Genomic DNA, 17,014 nt, shown 5'->3' with positions numbered 1-17,014 from the left:
GGAGTTGAGGGAGAAGCAGGCTCCCCACTGAGCAGGGAGCCCGATGCAGGGCTCCATTCCAGGGCCCTGGGGTCATGACCTGAGCCAAAGGCAGACATGTAACTGACTGAGCCACCCAGGTGCCCCAGATTAGGGAACTTCCAGCTATTATCTCTTCAAGTAAGTTTTCTCTCTTCTTATCCTCTTCCTTCTCCTATAATGCGAATGTTAGTACATTTGACGGAGTTACTGAGTTCCCTAAGTCTGTTCTTGTTTTGCATATTTTCTTTTTTGTTCATCTTGATTACTTTCCATTACTCTTCTAGGTCATTAATTCATTCTTTTTCCAGCCAACTGTTCATTGCATCAGGTTTTCTAATCTCGTTTATTGCACTCTTCATCTCTGATTTTTTTATCTCCATGTTAAGGGTCTCGCTGATATTTTCCACTCTTTTTGGCCCCTCATGCTTTCCAAGCTAATTGCCATGGGTATTTGTTTTCCCTGTGCATTCCCCTCTGTGGGAGTGTCTCTTGCTCTTCTCCATCAGCATGGCTCTCTCCCCACCACATGAGCCACAATCCAGTTCTCTCCCAAACCATGTCTCCACACTTCCTACCTTCAATGGGCCGTCTTCTCTATCTTTAGTTGTGGAGTTTGTTCTGCCAGTCTTCAGGTTGATTTCTGTGGTATGTAGGATGATTTGATATTTAGTTGTATTTGTGAGATGAGGTGACCCTACAGTCCTCTTACTCTGCCACCATCATTTCCCCCCCTCCAAAAATTTTTTTGCTAAGGTTTTGCTGTATCTATGTTTATGTGGATACTGCTCTGTAATTTGTTTTAATATCACCCACATTTAGTATCATGTTAGTATTGGGTTCACTTAATTAGTTGGGAAGTGTTTGAACTTTGGTTTTGTATTTTTTTTTTTTAAGATTTTTATTTTATTTATTTGACAGAGAGACAGTGAGAGGGAATACAGGCAGGGGGAGCGGGAGAGGGAGAAGCAAGCTTCCCACTGAGCAGGGAGCCCGATGCGGGACTCGATCCCAGGACCCTGGGATCATGACCTGAGCCGAAGGCAGACACTTAATGACTGAGCCACCCTGGTGCCCCTGTATTTTTTTTTTTTTTAAGATTTTATTTATTTGAGAGAGAGTGAGAGAACAAGCATGAGTAGTGGGGAGGGGCAGAGGGAGAGGAAGAAGCAGTCTCCCCACTGAGCAAGAAGCCTGAGGCAGGGCTTGATCCAGGACCCTGAGATCATGATCTGAGCTGAAGGCAGACACTTAACCGACTGAGCCACCCAGGTGCCCCTGAACTTTGTTTTGTAAGACTTTGTATACAGTTGGTACTCTTTTAGCTTTAAATATGCTGTAAAAGTTCCTATGTGTTCGGGGTCGACCCTAAGCTGACAGCCACAGAGAAAACAGAAACATAAGTCCTCCAACCACAAGGAACTGAAATTGTCCAACAACTCAAATGAGTAGAAAACAGAATTTGTTTTAGAGACTCCAGAAAAGAACACATCCCTGCGAACACCTTGATTTTAACTCATTGAGACCTGTCCTCTGTAGGACTTCTGATCTACAGAACTATAATATAATGTGTTGTTTAAGCCATAGGTTTGTGATAATTTGTTAGGACAGCACTAGAAAGCTAATACATCAACATCATTCTGTGAGCATTTCTTAACTGATCCAAGAATATTTTCTAGGCTCATGTACCTTCCTGCACCAACCTGGAAATAGCCTCTAAGGAGTTCTGGTTCTTTTTACTGAAAAACTGTACCAATAACTGGGCATTAAATATGCTCATGCCTATTGGAATGCCACTGCTGTCTAGGCTCTCTCAGAAGAATTAGGGAATATGTACATAGGTAAATATTTTTACATACATTGAAAATTTTTATGTACATTTAAATCCATAAAGATTTCAGAAGATTGGGTAAGGGCTCATAAGATCATAAGACTCCACCATACTCAGATAAGGCTTTTATTTAAAAGCAAATATATAGTACCATAAGAGAAAAAGAATATAATACCAAACATGCAGTCTCTAAAAATAAATAAATTGAACTTCATGATAATTAATAAATTCTGCCCTAGGAGAGAGACTTAAGAAATGAAAATTAAAAAAAGAAAGAAACAGAAATCAAAAGCATAGACTGTGAGAAAACATTGGTAAAGCATATATCAAATAAGGAACTTCTATGTAGAATATATGAAATCACAAAACAGTAAGAAACCAACCAATTTTTCTAAAAGTAGGCAAAAAACATGAAAAGATAATTCACTAAAGAACATGTATGGGTGGCAGATAAACACAAAGACTAATGCTCAACACTGAGTCATTAGAGAGACAGGATAAAACCGCACACCTACTAGAATGGCTGAAATGAATGGCTCGTGTCTTACATACAAGGATCAGCAATGATGTGAAGAAACTGGAAATCTAATATAGGAGGAAATATGAAATGGCATAACCATCTACAACACAAGTTGGCAAGTTCTTGTGAAGTTAAATATTTAGATCAACTTCCTGCATGACAGTGTGAGCTTTTGCAGGCCTGCTTCCCATTAAAACTGGGGAAAATTATAAAAACACAAGTTAAAAGTCTCTGGAAATGGTCCTACGGTATACAGCAAATGAGGAAACACTTACTCAAGAACGTCTGATACTCCGTAAGAACAGCAAGGTCCAGTCACATCTGAACTAAGACCATTCCCTCTCTCCCCACTCCAATGATAGAGGTGGAATCTCCACTACAGACTAATACATCCAAGAACACAGGACTCCCTCTCCCTGGAGCTCCCAGGCAGAAGCTTATTTTCTCAGGAGGCAGTATGTCAGGACATTTGGATGAATGATGTTCATTTGCTGGCTTCCTCATAAATGCTACTTTCAGAGCTCCTCTCTGTTTTAAGTTAGGTTGACCAGGAAACTGCATGTGTACTGCACTCCTAAGGCCTCTCTCCAGTCTGAACATTCTGGTGCTCAACAAGTTTAAGCCTTTGGCTGAAGCCTTTCTTCACATTTACTGTATTCATTAGGCCTATCAGGATTGTGAAGTTTCTGTTGCTGAATCAGAGCAGATCTCTGGTTAAAGGCTTGTCCACATCAGCTGCATTCAAGACTTTTCTCCACTGTGAACTTTCTGGTGTTGAATGAGGTTGAAACGCTGGCTAAATGATTTCCCACAATTGCTGCACTCATAAGGCATTTCTCCAGTGTGAATCCTCCGATGTTTAACAAGGCTGGAGCTGTGGCGAAAAAATTTCCCACATTCCCTGCACTCATAAGGTCTTGCTCCAGTATGAACCCTCTGATGTTTAACGAGGCTGGAATTCTCGCTAAAGAATCTTCCACAATCATTGCACTTAAAAGGCTTTTCTCCAGTGTGAACTTTCCGATGTTGCATGAGGCTAGAGCTTTGGCTAAAAAATTTCCCACATTCCCTGCACTCATAAGGCCTTTCTCCAGTGTGAACCCTCCAATGATTAATAAGGCTTGACTTGTGGCTATAGAATTTCCCACATTCACTGCACTTATAAGGTCTTTCTCCAGTGTGAACTCTCTGATGTTTCATGAGGCTTGAGTTAAAGCTAAAGAATTTCCCACATTCACTGCACTCATAGGGCCTCACTCCAGTGTGGATCCTATGATGCTGAACAAGTGTGGAATTATGCCTGAAGGCTTTTCCACATTCACTGCATGTAAAAGGCTTTTCTCCAGTGTGAACTCTCTGGTGTTGAATGAGGTCAGCATTGCGACTAAAGGATTTTCCACATTCACTACACCCATAAGGCCTTTCTCCAGTGTGAACTATTTGATGTATAAAAAGGTTTGATTTATGGCTAAATAATTTCCCACATTCGCTGCATTCATAAGGCTTTTCTCCAGTATGTAGTCTCTGGTGCTGTACAAGTAAGTATTTCTGACCAAAGGCTTTCCCACATTCACTGCATTTGTAATGCCTTTTTCCAGGGTGAAACGCCTCCCCACTCTTGGTGTTCCTTTGTGGCTCCCCTCCACCGCAGGTCACCTGATGGTTGAGAAAACCAGAACTAACTGGGAAGTCCTTTCCACCCTCCCCACCCTCTTCTCTTAAAGGTTTCTCTCCACAGTGCAGCTTCTGGTGTTGAACTTTTGCTTTGAGCACTCCTTCTATATAAACACCCTGCTCATGAGGTGCTTCCTCAACCTCTGCTCTATGCCGCCAACCTGAAAGCAAAGAAATGCTGATGAAGTGTATGTGGACTTCAGTGGGAGGACGTAGCATGCTTACAAATGTGTCTCACACACCCAGTAAATAGTCCAAATAGTCCATCGTATTGCTGGCAGAATCAGGCCTGAGGTTCAGAGTGAGGAAGGGCCTGCCGTGCCTGCGTTGGACCTGGCAAGCTTGCAGATTGGTGTGAGGCCTCATGAGCAGCAAGGACACAAAGATGGAGTGCAGCTCAGGGAGGAGAGGCTGGGTCTCCAACACACTCTGCAAATGGCCTTCAGCAAGGCTGCTGATAACCCAGGAACACAGTGCAGAAGGGTGTGGTCAGGCCCAGAAAGCAAATCAGATGCAACCGAATAGCTGGTGTTCAGGGTTAAGGATACATGCACACCTCATGACACATTCTGTGAAAGCCTGTATCATAACCTTGAAAACTTCATATTCTGCTGCCTCAACCTCCCCACTGGCCATGAATTCTGTGACCACATACACTAGTGTGATGCGGGCCCCTGCCACAAGTCCTCCTTCCTACCCTCCCCCTTACTGGGACCTAGCACCATTCAAATGCACCAGTGAAATCCCCTCACTCCTTTTCTTATGCATCCCACCCTGACTCCCGATGAAGCTACTCAACCACAGGTCCTCTCTACTTCTCCCCAGTTGGTTGAGCCCACTCCCTTGGGACTCCCTCCCAGGTGACCCTCTGCCCCATGCAGTGACTGTCTAGGACCTGTGAGTATAATAAATTTTGTTACTCCTGTGCCTCTCCTGTCGTGGCTGCACCTGTTCTCATAAGAGAATACAAAATGGCTGACATCGCAAACAGGATGGTCTGTGATGCCGATCATTCACAGGTGGGGGAAGATTTAGGCAATGCCTCCTAACTGCTTGGCTTACTAACCGGCTCTCAGCCATCTGGGACGGCGGGGTGTCCTACTGGCATTCTGTGTGCTGCCTCCCTCAGGCTCTGCCAAGGCTTCCACCCTAAATTGTGGAGCTCATTCTCCTCAGATACCCTGAGACTTCACTTCTGGCCAGCCCTGACTCAACAGGGAGCTGGTGAGAGGGGGCGTGTTCTCCTAGTGCTCCCTGAATAAGCAACAGGCTGGTAGAATTGGCTAAAAACATTACGAAGTCTCCACTGGGATCGAGGGTGAGAGTGGAAGGGGAACGTCCTTGCAGCCGCCGAAGAAGCACTGCGTATCAGCTGTTGGCTATTAGCTGATTTGTCAACAGAGGAGGGCCGGGGAGCCCTCAGGAGATAACTCCTGTGGACTCACGGCACCAGGACTGGGGGGGGTTCTTGTGTTCCCATTCAAGGCCATGTTGCTCCTCAATCCCAGGCAGGGATGCTGTACCTCCTTCACTGCCTGTGTCGCTGCTGTGGCTCTTTGCCTCCCAAGCCCGTGGGCATCAGTGGGTCCTCCCTGGAGATAAATGACCCAAGTTCTTATGGCCCAGGATCTCGGCAGGAACACTTCATTCTAGCACCTCACAATGACCAGAGGAAGTGAATCAATAATTCAAGAAAGGTAAACACCTTTGAAACCCTTCTGGGTTCTGCTTCGTGCCACTGCCTGTCAATTTGCCAACTCTGCTCCCAAGGTCTGGGACCAATCCCAAAAGGACATCCAGCCACCACAGCTCTCCTCAGCGGATTCCAATCCAGCTGAGGTCACCCTAAGAGATGGGGCCACAGGAAGGAAGCATCTCATGTCTTTCCAGACCCAGCAGGTCAAGAACACAGATCACAAGGAATTAGAAACTAAAACTCACAAAGTCACAAGACTGGAAATCCGAACTATTCTGAAAGATTTCATGCAAAGAGATGGGGGAAAGGAGCTCATTGGTTACCAAGAGCATTTAATACCGGCTTGTAGCACCTGCTCACAGAGCCCCAAAGATGAGGCAGCTGCTGGCATTACTAAAGAGCCTAAGATACGTTAGTTAGTTAAAAGATTTTATTTATTTATTTGACAGAGAGAGAGAGAACACAAGCAGGGGGAGCGGCAGGTAGAGGGCGAAGCAGGCTTCCCGCTGAGCAGGGAGCCCGATGCGGGGCTCGATCCCAGGACCCTAGGATCATGACCTGAGCCGAAGGCAGACGCTTAACGACCCAGCCACCCAGGTGCCCCTAAGATACATAATTTAAAGATCCTCTGGCCCGCCAAGTTCAATTCTCACATAATATTTTGGGCTAAAGGCACCCAGGAGGATGCAGGGCATCCCAAATGCCAGGGCAGGGATGACAGATGCCAAAACTTTTGATGACATTATAAAAGCCTCAGATGAGGAATCTGAAACTTCTACCACCCCTCAGGATTCAGAAGCCCTACCTTTACTGACTTGGATTTTCATGGCCTGGAGATGGGACAACAGAAGCATCAGGAAGCCCTGATGCTCCTCCGCACAAAGTGGAATGGTTCAGCGGATCTTTCAGTACTTTGAACATTCAGACAAGAAAAATCCTGAGTGTGTTTTTAATCCAGAGGAGGCCCCCTTTGTCAGAGTCTAGGAGTTGTTCTTGCAGGTGCCCTTCCCAATATAGGGGGCACTGCTTAATTTTATTGACATGTCCCACACCAAACAGGATGGCACTGATTTCCTGACACGCCATAAGGGCTCCGCCCACCCTGACTGACGAAGTCTGACTTTCCACCCTCTGCCTCCTAGTATGCAGGTACCCCCACCTGTACCATTCAGTCTGTTCCTTTTTTCCCAACTTGCTGACACCCCTGCTGCCTCCAGGTGACTTACAACTAAGAGACCCCACAAACTAACTACTAGGCAAGCCATCCCCAAATTACAACAACTAAACAACAAATTACAACAACTAAAAGAAATACTGGAAGAGCCTCACCCATTATTACCCATAGGTCTGGTGGCTCAGGGAACTACTCCTCTGGAACCACCCGAGGATGCTTCCAGTTCCAAAAATGTCAACTGCCAAGGCCAAGCCAGTGAGGATTCAGCTAGTCCTCAGGCACTGCCATACCACCCAAGGGCAATCACCCACACACAACTCTGGTAATTCACAGGAACTCTTAAACATTTCCTAACTTTATGGACTACAGGAGCCCAAGTCACCATCATTCCAAGCAACCCATTCAGATTTAAAGGGGGTGCCCCTTTTAAACTACAGGGTAATGGCAGTAAAACTATTCATGGCAAAGAAACTGCACTCAATGTCAGTATTCTTATTGCAACGGTTTTTATTAAATGGCTGCCTGTCACAGTGACCCCTACCGCTTTGAGTTTTCCTATTATAGACAGAGATGCCATCGTATGCCACATACAAAGCTGGAATAAGCCATGCTGCCTGGTCTTGCCAGTAAGACACCAAATGAGAACCTGTGGGGCTGCCCCTGCTGGTGAAGGTAGTAAACACACCACAATATCACCTGAAACAAGGTAACTGCTGGCCTTCAGAGTGCTGTTCAAGATCTACTAAATGAAGGGGCAATTATTCTCATAATTTCTCCTTTCAGTAATCCTTCTATTTGGCCAGTCTTCACGGCTTCTACCAACAATGCCACTCAACTACTGCTTATCAAAACCCCAAAGCTTAAGTTCTCCCCATCAAGGCTCTAATACCTAACATAATTGAATTAACTGAAGATATCCAAAGGGTGCCCAGTGACTACTTTGCTGTGGCAGACTGGGGCAGTATATCTTATTCAGTGCCTATCACCAGTCACAGCCCCTGTTCACCTTTACCTTTCAAGGAACCCAGCATACATTTATTGAGTTGTCCATGAGTAATTTAAACAGCCCAGTGACTGCCCACAATCCGTACTGTCAGGACCCAGACAGGGTCCCCTCAAAGCACCTTGTCTGCTTACACCCCCTGCCTTTGTTCCCAACTGCATTCACCCAGGATAGCTGCACCTTATAATCAAGTCACCCCCACAGGCTTACTGCTTGTACCCAGGAGCCAACTGCACTTGACCAGTTCCCCATGTTAGTCTTTTGCCCTCATGCTAACTACCTCACGGGCACATTATGCTTTAAATAACAGCACCTCAGGAGCGCCTGGGCGGCTCAGTCCGTTAAGCATCCAACTCCTGGTTTCGGCTCAGGTCATGATCTCAGTCATGGAATCGAGCCCTGTGTCCGGCTCCATGCTCAGCACAAAGTCTGCTTGAGGTTCTCTCCCTTCCCCTCTGTCCTTCCCCCACTCGCGCACTCTCTCTTTCCCATAAATCAATCAATCAGTAACTAACAGTACCTCTGGATTCTACTGTGGCCTGAACCCACGGGCACAGCACTTTATACACTTTCCCCTACTGACGCCCAATGAGTCTGTACCCCAGTGTGCAGCGGTTACACCGAGGAGCCCCACAGTTCTTTACCCACCAGGTACCTCCCCTTTGCTCTCAAACCCAGGCAAAACAGGCAAGATTTGTTCCCATTTTCATAGGACCCACCAGAGTCACAGGCGACACCAGAGCTGGCCCCAGTAGAGCAGGCTTTGTGTCAAACGAGACTGCACCATGACTGCCAACCAGCACCTCCTGGAGGCCCTCTCAAGGTCACACACAAAGGCTGCACTACACACTGTCCCTTTACGCAACGGGCGCACAAGTCTCTAAGCCCGAATGGTCGTGGATGACAGACTGGCTTAACTGTTTACTAGCCAGGAAAGGAGGTGTGGGTGCCATTCAGGGCACCTCCTGCTGTATGTAACTCAGTAATTCTAGATAGCTACAAGCAAAGCCATGAAGATTAGGCCAAGAGGTGAAAATCTTTCATAACATAACCCAAACCTTCCAGTAGATTCCCTTAAGCCAAGGGGTATATGACCTGTTCTCTTGGCTTTCCCCCCACTAAATGCAGGCCTGCCTATGGCCTGGGTTTCAAACCCTCATCATAGGCCTAGTAGGACTCCTCTCAGTTGTCACCTATGGCAAAGTTTGCCTTTTATGGGTAGACCAAGCTATTCCAGTCACCTTTAACGTCTCCACAACCCAGGTGGCAAGCGGTACCTATCACAGTTGGTCCTGTTGATGTTGAGACATCACAGGGCTCATTGTATTGTCACCTTTTAAATTTCATATTTTCCTGTTGCCTCAACATCCCCACAAACAGGCTGTGAGAACCCACCCAGGTGACCAGCTTAGCCAAGTGATAAGGCTGGTTCCTGTCACAAGTCCCCCTTCTTGCCCTCTCCTGTGACCTAGTGACATTCAGATGTTCCAAATGGAATCCACTCACACCTATTCTTACGCACAGCCCCCTGGCCCCCAGGAAGGGCACTTGCTCATGGGTCCTCACTCACTCTCTGCTTCCCCCTGCTTGGTTGAGCCCTCTCCCTGGGTGCTCCCTCCCCTGTGAACCACCTCCCACACACATCCCCAGTGTGTCATGACTGTCTCTCTAGACCTACTGAGCATAATAAACTTTGTTTTTTCCTGAGCTGCTCCTGTGTCTCCTCTTGTGGTCGTGCCTGACTGACCATCTCACGAAGAACAGAAAGGAAGGCCACTGTCGGGGAGCATTGCAGAGGGAGCAGTAGGAAGGAGAGGTGGGGGAGAGCCCTGGGTCAGAAATCAGAGTAGACATAATAAGTGCACAACTGAGAAAAGATGGACATCAGCCCTGAACCGTGCCTTGGCACCAAATCATCAGGGCTCAGCAGAAGGATTCCTGGTATGACCTGAGCCCATCCCTGAGTTCACACCTGCCCAGCTCCGCCCTCCCAAGTACCTCTTGGCATGGCTGCAGTCATGACTCCACAGGGAGGCAAAAAGGGTTCTCTCCACCACTCCAGCTGGGTGATTTCGTGAGTCCTGGAAGATGCAAGTCCTAAGAGAGAGATGACACAGGTGGGTCAAAGTGACCCACCCCATGACAGACCATAGGAAAGAAAACTAAGTATTACAGAAGAATCTTGGAGGAGACTCTTGTGAGAACAACCCAGTGAAGCCGTTGGCCATGTCGGTGCCTCAATTGCTAGGACGGGCACATCCCATATGTCAGCCAGAGGAAGAGAGCAGAACCTGGGGCACAAAGCTGCCAGGGATCTTTATGGCATCCCCAAGCCACAGAGAGGCCAACAGGGTGTGATCCATTAGGCTGACAGCAAGACTCCTAATCCCACAGCTTCTCCTGCACGGCTTTGGGGCAGCAAGTATTGAGGCAGCTCAAGAAGGGAAGGGGTGGTACACACAGCCCAGGCTATTACAACACCTACTTACGCGCACAGGGAAGGAAGAAATGCCCATGGTCCAGCTCTGGGAAGGCGAGACCTGTCCCTGAGGTAAAGGGGAAGAGCAGAGCCCAGCCCAGGACACTGGAATGGGTTGTGAGGACCTTACCCAGAGAGGCCATCAGTGAAAAGTTCTCCAGCATCACATCACGGTACAGGAGTCTCTGGGCTTCATCAAGGAGCCCCCACTCCTCCCAAGAGAAGTAGACAGCCACGTCCTCAAAGGTCACATGGCCCTGTCAAGATGGGACAGCTGAGTTGATGTGTAGCTTCCTTTCCCAGGACTCTAGGCATCCTCATAAATGTCCACCCTCCTCCAGGGGTCCCCCACCTCAGAGGAGATACCAAGCCCTGATGCCACTGATGCCTGCTTGCTCCTCACTGTCCCAATAGGCACTGTGTTCAGTCCTCAGCAACAACAGGTGGGCAGGTAAATGCCATCTGAGCTCTGGGCCTGCCAGACAATTGACCTGGGGTTTCCCAGATTGTGCTTCCCAAACACAACTAACTTTGGGCCATTGTTCTCCCTTCAGCCCCCAGTACAAGAGCCTGGAGCCATCAGTTTACACTCCCACCCAACATGCACATCGTTGTACCATACCTCCCTTCACTGCCACCAGCACCGCCTATGCCACATCATCCATCTCCCTGGCCTCACCACATGCTGGTGTGGTACATGCCATCCAGAGGGTGCTTGGCAGATGTAATCAGAATTCCATTCTGTCCTAGAATTCCAATGACCCTGACTGCCAGAGGCAACCCCAAGCCTACTTTCAGGGCCTTCCTGCCTGGCCCATATCCTTGCTTCATCCTCAGCCACCAGGAACCACACACAGATTTCAGACACCCTCAGCTCTCTTCCACCTCTGTGTTGCAAAGGTGTCCCCTCACCTGTCTCAGTTTCCTCTGACGCTTATTGGAAGCCCAAGCCCAAGTCCACTTGTCTCTCACACTAGGTCTGCAATTGTCCCAGAGGATCCCATTTTATCTTGAGCTAATCCCCTGGTGCCAGCAAGGGTCAGAACAAGAGCCTGGGGATCCCAGAGCTAAATGAATTAGCAGTGGCACGAGCTTCACTGTCACCTCACTGCCTTGTCTCCACATCTATCTCATGTTCACTGGCCACCGGCCAGACCCTCTTCATGCCTACACCCTGACCGCAAGGACACCATTCTCCCTCATGTGTCTTTGTGAAGCCCACTACCCCATCCAGGTGTCCAGCAAGAGACTCGGTCCTTGGCCCCACACTCTCCTCGTTACCTGAAGATGCTCCTGCCAAATCTGATCCACAGCTCTGTCCTGGTCCATACACCATCCGTACTGTGGGTGTCTCCAATCTGACCACTTTGCCTCAACCCCACACTTGTGTGTCCAGATGCCCACTCAACACACCCACCTGGGGTTCTCGGAAGCATCACAGTTCAAACACAGCCCAAACCTGACTCCTAATATTCCGCATGAAAATGACTCTTACCACCAACTCTGACATGGTAGTACTTGCCAGCTTCTAGCTACTACAGCCAAACATCTGAGTCACTGCCGACCCTTCCACGTCTTTCTCCCACCCTCCACAGGTCAGAAAGTCTGCTTGGACCTACTGAAAAAACAGATGCAGGTTCCAACCCATGTCCCACCTCCACAGCCACCACTAACACTCACTTGGACTACTGCAGCCGCCTCTTCCCCATAGTTTGCTCTCTGCTCTGCAGCAGAAGCAGCTCATTAGGTCTGGTCCTATCACTTCCCTCTTCTGCTCCAAACCTTCCCTGGCTCCTGCCACTCCAGAATAGAGGCCCAGCTCCTGGCTTCCATCAGGTCTAATTTCTGTTTCCTACTGTTTCCACCAGACATAATAGAAACCTAAGGTTGCATGAGTATTCCCGGCCCAGCCTCACCTCTAGCATTTTCTAATGTTTATCACCATGAATATAATGTCTTATAAATGTCATGCCACTGGTTGCCAGGAATGGGAACCAATCCATGTAATTCCTGGTCTGGACTCAGGCCCCTGACCTTAGGTGATCATCTTCCAGGGATCTAGGATGGAAGAGTAGGGAGAATAGCAGGCAGTCATAGAATCCTGCAGCCCACGCAGGTGGGAACTGAATAGGATGAGGATTTGGGATACCCCCCACTTACCTCTGCATGGTCTGGAAGCAAATCTGCAGCAATAGGAACCTACAGAAAAGCAAAGCCATGAGAAGCAGGCAACAGTGTTGGGCCACAAAGGCCCACCCAAGTCCCTCATATCATCTGGGCCTCAGTCCTCAGGGATGCCTCTTACCAGCTGTGTGACTTCGGATAAATACACAACCCCCATGTGCCTCAGTGTTGTCATCTGTAAAATGGGGATAATAGTGGTGCCCACCCCGTGGGGCTATTATCTGTACTGAATTCCTTCCTATGTGTCAAGTACTAAGTAGTGACTCTTATTGTCCTCATAATTAACACCTTTGTCAACATTTTCAGTGCAAATAAACTGATAGGTACTGAAAATGTGTTTTGTATGTGCCTTTTAACTAAAAGCATGTGATATTTAAGACATTTAATTTTAGGGACGCCTCCATGGCTCAGTCAGTTAAGCGTCTGCTTTCAGCTCAGGTCATGATCCCAGGGTCCTGGGATCGAGTCCTGCATTGGGCTCCTTGTTTGGCAGGGAGCCTGCTTCTGCCTCTGCCTGCCGCTCCCCCTGCTTGTGCTCATTCTCTCTGACAAATAAATAAATCTCAAGGGGCGCCTGGGTGGCTCAGTCGGTTAGGCGTCTGCCTTCGGCTCAGGTCAGGATCCCAGGGTCCTGGGATCGAGTCCCGCATCAGGCTCCCTGCTCGGCGGGAAGCCTGCTTCTCCCTCTCCCACTCCCCCTGCTTGTGTTCCCTCTCTCGTTGTGTCTCTCTCTGTCAAATAAATAAAATCTTTAAAATAAATAAATAAATAAATCTTTAAAAAAAGACATTTAATTTTAATCAGATGCTTAGAAGTATATTAAAACTTCAATTATTAAGCACTTACATCAATTTAACTTGTTAAACCCATGTTATTTTAATGCCTACGTATGTATATACACACGTGTATATATACACACGTGCAAATGTATGTATACAAACATACTTATTTTTACCAGTTAATGTTTAAATAAACACTTCATGTAAACTCACACATTAATAAGCAGGGGATTGGGCCTGAGGAAACAGAGACTAGTCCTGGTGGCAACCTGGCTGCTTGCTACACACTCTCCTATAGGCAGTCCTGCTGGGAGCCTTTCCAGCTACTCATCCTTCCTGCCCTGAAGGCTGGGGAACTTAAGCACCAAAAGGGGCTGCTCCACTCACCTGACTGACCTTTCCTTTTCTCCACAAAAACTGGACTTGAGGGCTTGCTGAGCCCAGAATGGCAAGCCTACACCACTGAACATCTCAGTCTCCATTCCGGTCCCAGTCCTTAGACCCTATAACCTGCCACTCTTGCATACGCCAACCAGAACCACTTGGGATTACAGGGATCACCCTTCTGAAAGCAGCCCCACCCTTAAGATTCTCCCTCCCAAGTAGGAGTCCCAGGCCTTGCCCTGGTCCAGGACAATATCCACCACCTCTTGGCTATCTTCAGCCCAGATCCCTCCCAGGACTTCAGATGTGAGTGAGTAAGCTACCCATATGACACCTGCACTCGACATTACCCTGTCCCAAATCCAACTCCCACTCTTTTCCCTGACACCTGTTCCCTGCACCGACCTCTCCATCTCCATCCTTCCGGATATTTTCAGAAAACACTTAAAAAAAAAAAAAAAAGGCAAACAGAAACACAGACGGCCCTTCATTCCCTTCTTTCTCTCACAGCCACTTCTGATGCATCAGGTAATCCTGTCGTTTTTAAAATCCCCCCGAGATCTATCAGTCCGCCCCCTCTACCCATCAGTATGGTCCCGGCCCGGTCACAACTCTCCAGTAGTCTATTGTATGGACTTCGTCCACCCTCCTTACCCGATCCCTTTGTTCCCTAAAAAGCCTTTGAAAACTTTGAGCAACAGACGCGAGTCCCTCCTCTGTTCACAACCCTCCGTGGCCATCAGCGCCCTCGGAACGAAGGCCCAGCCGCTCCGGCGGCCCTTCGGCTGTGACCTGTCCCCTCTCAAGCTGTTCCCTGCGGACACGAGACAGCCCAGGTTAGGACTCCAGCTCAGGCCCTGTCCCTGTAACCCTCCCACGCCCCATCACACTGGCTGACAGGAGCGGGGATGCGGACACGAGCGCCCCACTGTCCCGGACCCAGGGGGACCGCTCCTTCGGGGCTCGGCTTGAGCGGGGAGGGCCCGGGTATCAGCGCCTACCTGAGCCAGGTCCCTCCGCGCGGCCGCCGCCATCGGACTCCGGGGGCGGAGCGGCGCCCGGGGAGGGGAACCAGCCCGCGCACCCCCGACCCCGATCCCTCGCCGCTGCCGAACCTCAGACGCCCTTCCTCTCCCGGCTTCCTGCTCTCGTCACCCCGGCCCCACAGGAGCCTTCCCAAACCTCCGATCACACAGAGCGGCGCCAGAGCCCCCAAAACGCCCGCCCCTGGGGCCGCGCCAGAAGTCCCGCCCAGCGCGTTCCGCACGCGGAGGAAAGTCCACTTTCATTGGCCGGGCGCGGGCGGCGCGGGGCGCAGCGCCTGCCGGGTAATGTAGTTCCCACCGAGCCCAAGGTGGAAGAAGTGGGCGGACTGGCTGAGAGGGCGGGCTGGAGAAATCCGGCCAGAGACTATCCTAAATGTAGACGTCCCTGTATTTCAGTTTCCCTGCGCAGCTAGTGCTACTACAGTCTTTCCTTCTTCTTCTTCTTTTTTTTTTTTTAGATTTTATTTATTTATTTGAGAGAGAGAGAGAATGAGAGACAGAGAGCATGAGAGAGGGGAGGGTCAGAGGGAGAAGCAGACTCCCCGCCGAGCAGGGAGCCCGATGTGGGACTCGGTCCCGGGACTCTGGGATCATGACCTGAGCCGAAGGCAGTGGCTTAACCAACTGAGCCACCCAGGCGCCCCTAGTCTTTCCTTCTCTTGAATGACTTCGAGAGAGTCGTGAGAGCCACAATAAAGTGGTTTCCTTGTACTGAACCAGTTGTACGTTACCAAATTACCCTTGCTGAGGCGATGCCCAATATCAAGGACATCGGTGGTGCAGCAATGCCTGATGAGTGAGGAAAAAATGACACAGTTCTGAACGTAGGTGGGGAGATAGTCGGGCATCCCAAGTGCTTACCTTCCTCCCTCACCCCACACATCTGTGCCCTTTCCCTTTTTAAGGGCCCAACGTTGGTGTTCAAGTAGGACAATGGGCCTCAAAACCATAGGCCAACACATTCTCACTTCCAGATTTCTCCCCTTCATCCCTTTCTACTCCGTGTTCCCGCTGCCCTTTCATCTCCAGATACAAAGCAAACTCCCTGCAGGTGGGAAGGATGCTGGACTATCGTTGACATCAGGAAGCATTGGTAAAAGAAATGCCACCACTTTAGTATGTGTTCTCCCAGCACCTCCCTTACCACTGGCTCCATTTCTTTCCTATCAGTCTTCATTTCCCCAATTCTTCTGTCCCTTTTATCTGTGGGCTGAGCAGTGACTAAATCCGTCACTGCCTTGGAATGACTCATGAGAACAAAAGATGATGAAGCATTCACACCTTCCCAGGATTTTCTGGAAGTAGGTGTTAAGTACTAGGGAAAAATACTCTGGGAAGGAAGTGAGGAGTCAATATCGGAGTTGAGAACATGAAATGATAGAGACCCAAGTGGCATTAGTTATTTAGTTCAGGCCTAAATGTGGCATGTGACTATAGACTATCATTTAGGGAAATAAACATAGGTAGTAAAACTATAAGGACATCAAGAGCATGATTATCGAAATGTCGGGTGAACTCTAGGGGGCCAGAGGGTCATATAAGGGGAGCAAGTGACAAGGAATGCCTAAGAAATATTATATATTCTGTTTTACACCAGGTGATAGTTTTATAGGTGTGGTCTTTGACGTGGGAAAGACATTAGGGCTTGAAGTCGATGGCCAAAAAAGAATTCTTGAGACGTCTTTGGTGCAAAAAGGTGGTTTTATTAGAGCATGGGGACAGGACCCATGAGCAGAAAGAGCTGCTGCACTGCATTGACATAAATTGAGGAAGACTCATGTCTTGCTGGACTGTGATCCCTATTACTTAACCATTTGTTTTTCCTTCCCTTAGCTTTAGGGCAGCCAGGAGTGCCTGAGGAATGTCACACATATTCCACCTGGGAGGGGGAGAATTGAGGGGTATCAGCTTGTGCTTTGCCCTCAGCTTGCCTTCTGCTCCCTCCTGAGTCTTTATAAAAGAAAAAAACCATGATTTGTACATCTCTTATTAACACTCAACTGAATGTATGACAGTTTTTAAAATAAAGAAAGAGAAAAAGCTATGCAGATAGTTTAATTTTGTCACAAGAATAAACAAATGGATGATCTTAACAGGCTGAAACAACCTCACAAGGGTATGGAATTTGAAATAACTTGATCAGTGAAGGGGCGCCTGGGTGGCTGAGTCGGTTAAGCGACTGCCTTCGGCTCAGGTCATGATCTCAGGGTCCTGAGATCGAGCCCC

The 17,014-nt window shown here is 48.5% G+C and overlaps 1 protein-coding gene across 10 annotated transcripts in view; it reads right to left on the bottom strand.

Moving 5' to 3' along the window:
* LOC123856213 (zinc finger protein 773-like) overlaps positions 1-15,233 on the bottom strand; it is a 34,413-nt gene extending 19,180 nt beyond the window's left edge. For 4 of the 10 annotated variants that reach the window (XR_010407981.1, XR_010407980.1, XM_064580332.1 and 1 more), the window contains exons 1-4: positions 14,744-15,233; positions 12,556-12,594; positions 10,526-10,652; positions 9,915-10,013 (exon numbers count right to left, since the gene is read on the bottom strand). Coding sequence is in view for 7 of the 10 variants with exons in the window: in XM_064580332.1 (XP_064436402.1) it covers positions 9,915-10,013; positions 10,526-10,652; positions 12,556-12,594; positions 14,744-14,776 (298 nt within the window). In the remaining 3 variants the exon portion in view is untranslated. The other 6 variants (XR_010407979.1, XM_064580330.1, XM_064580331.1 and 3 more) reach the window with 4 other exon arrangements.
* Between the last annotated feature and the right edge of the window lie 1,781 nt (positions 15,234-17,014).

This window comes from Mirounga angustirostris, unplaced genomic scaffold (genome assembly GCF_029215605.1).
Source record: "Mirounga angustirostris isolate CCGP_5_RB_7025 unplaced genomic scaffold, mMirAng1.0.hap1 SCAF_16, whole genome shotgun sequence".
In the NCBI taxonomy this organism is placed as follows: Eukaryota; Metazoa; Chordata; class Mammalia; order Carnivora; family Phocidae; genus Mirounga; species Mirounga angustirostris.
This window is presented reverse-complemented; position numbering and strand designations above follow the sequence as displayed.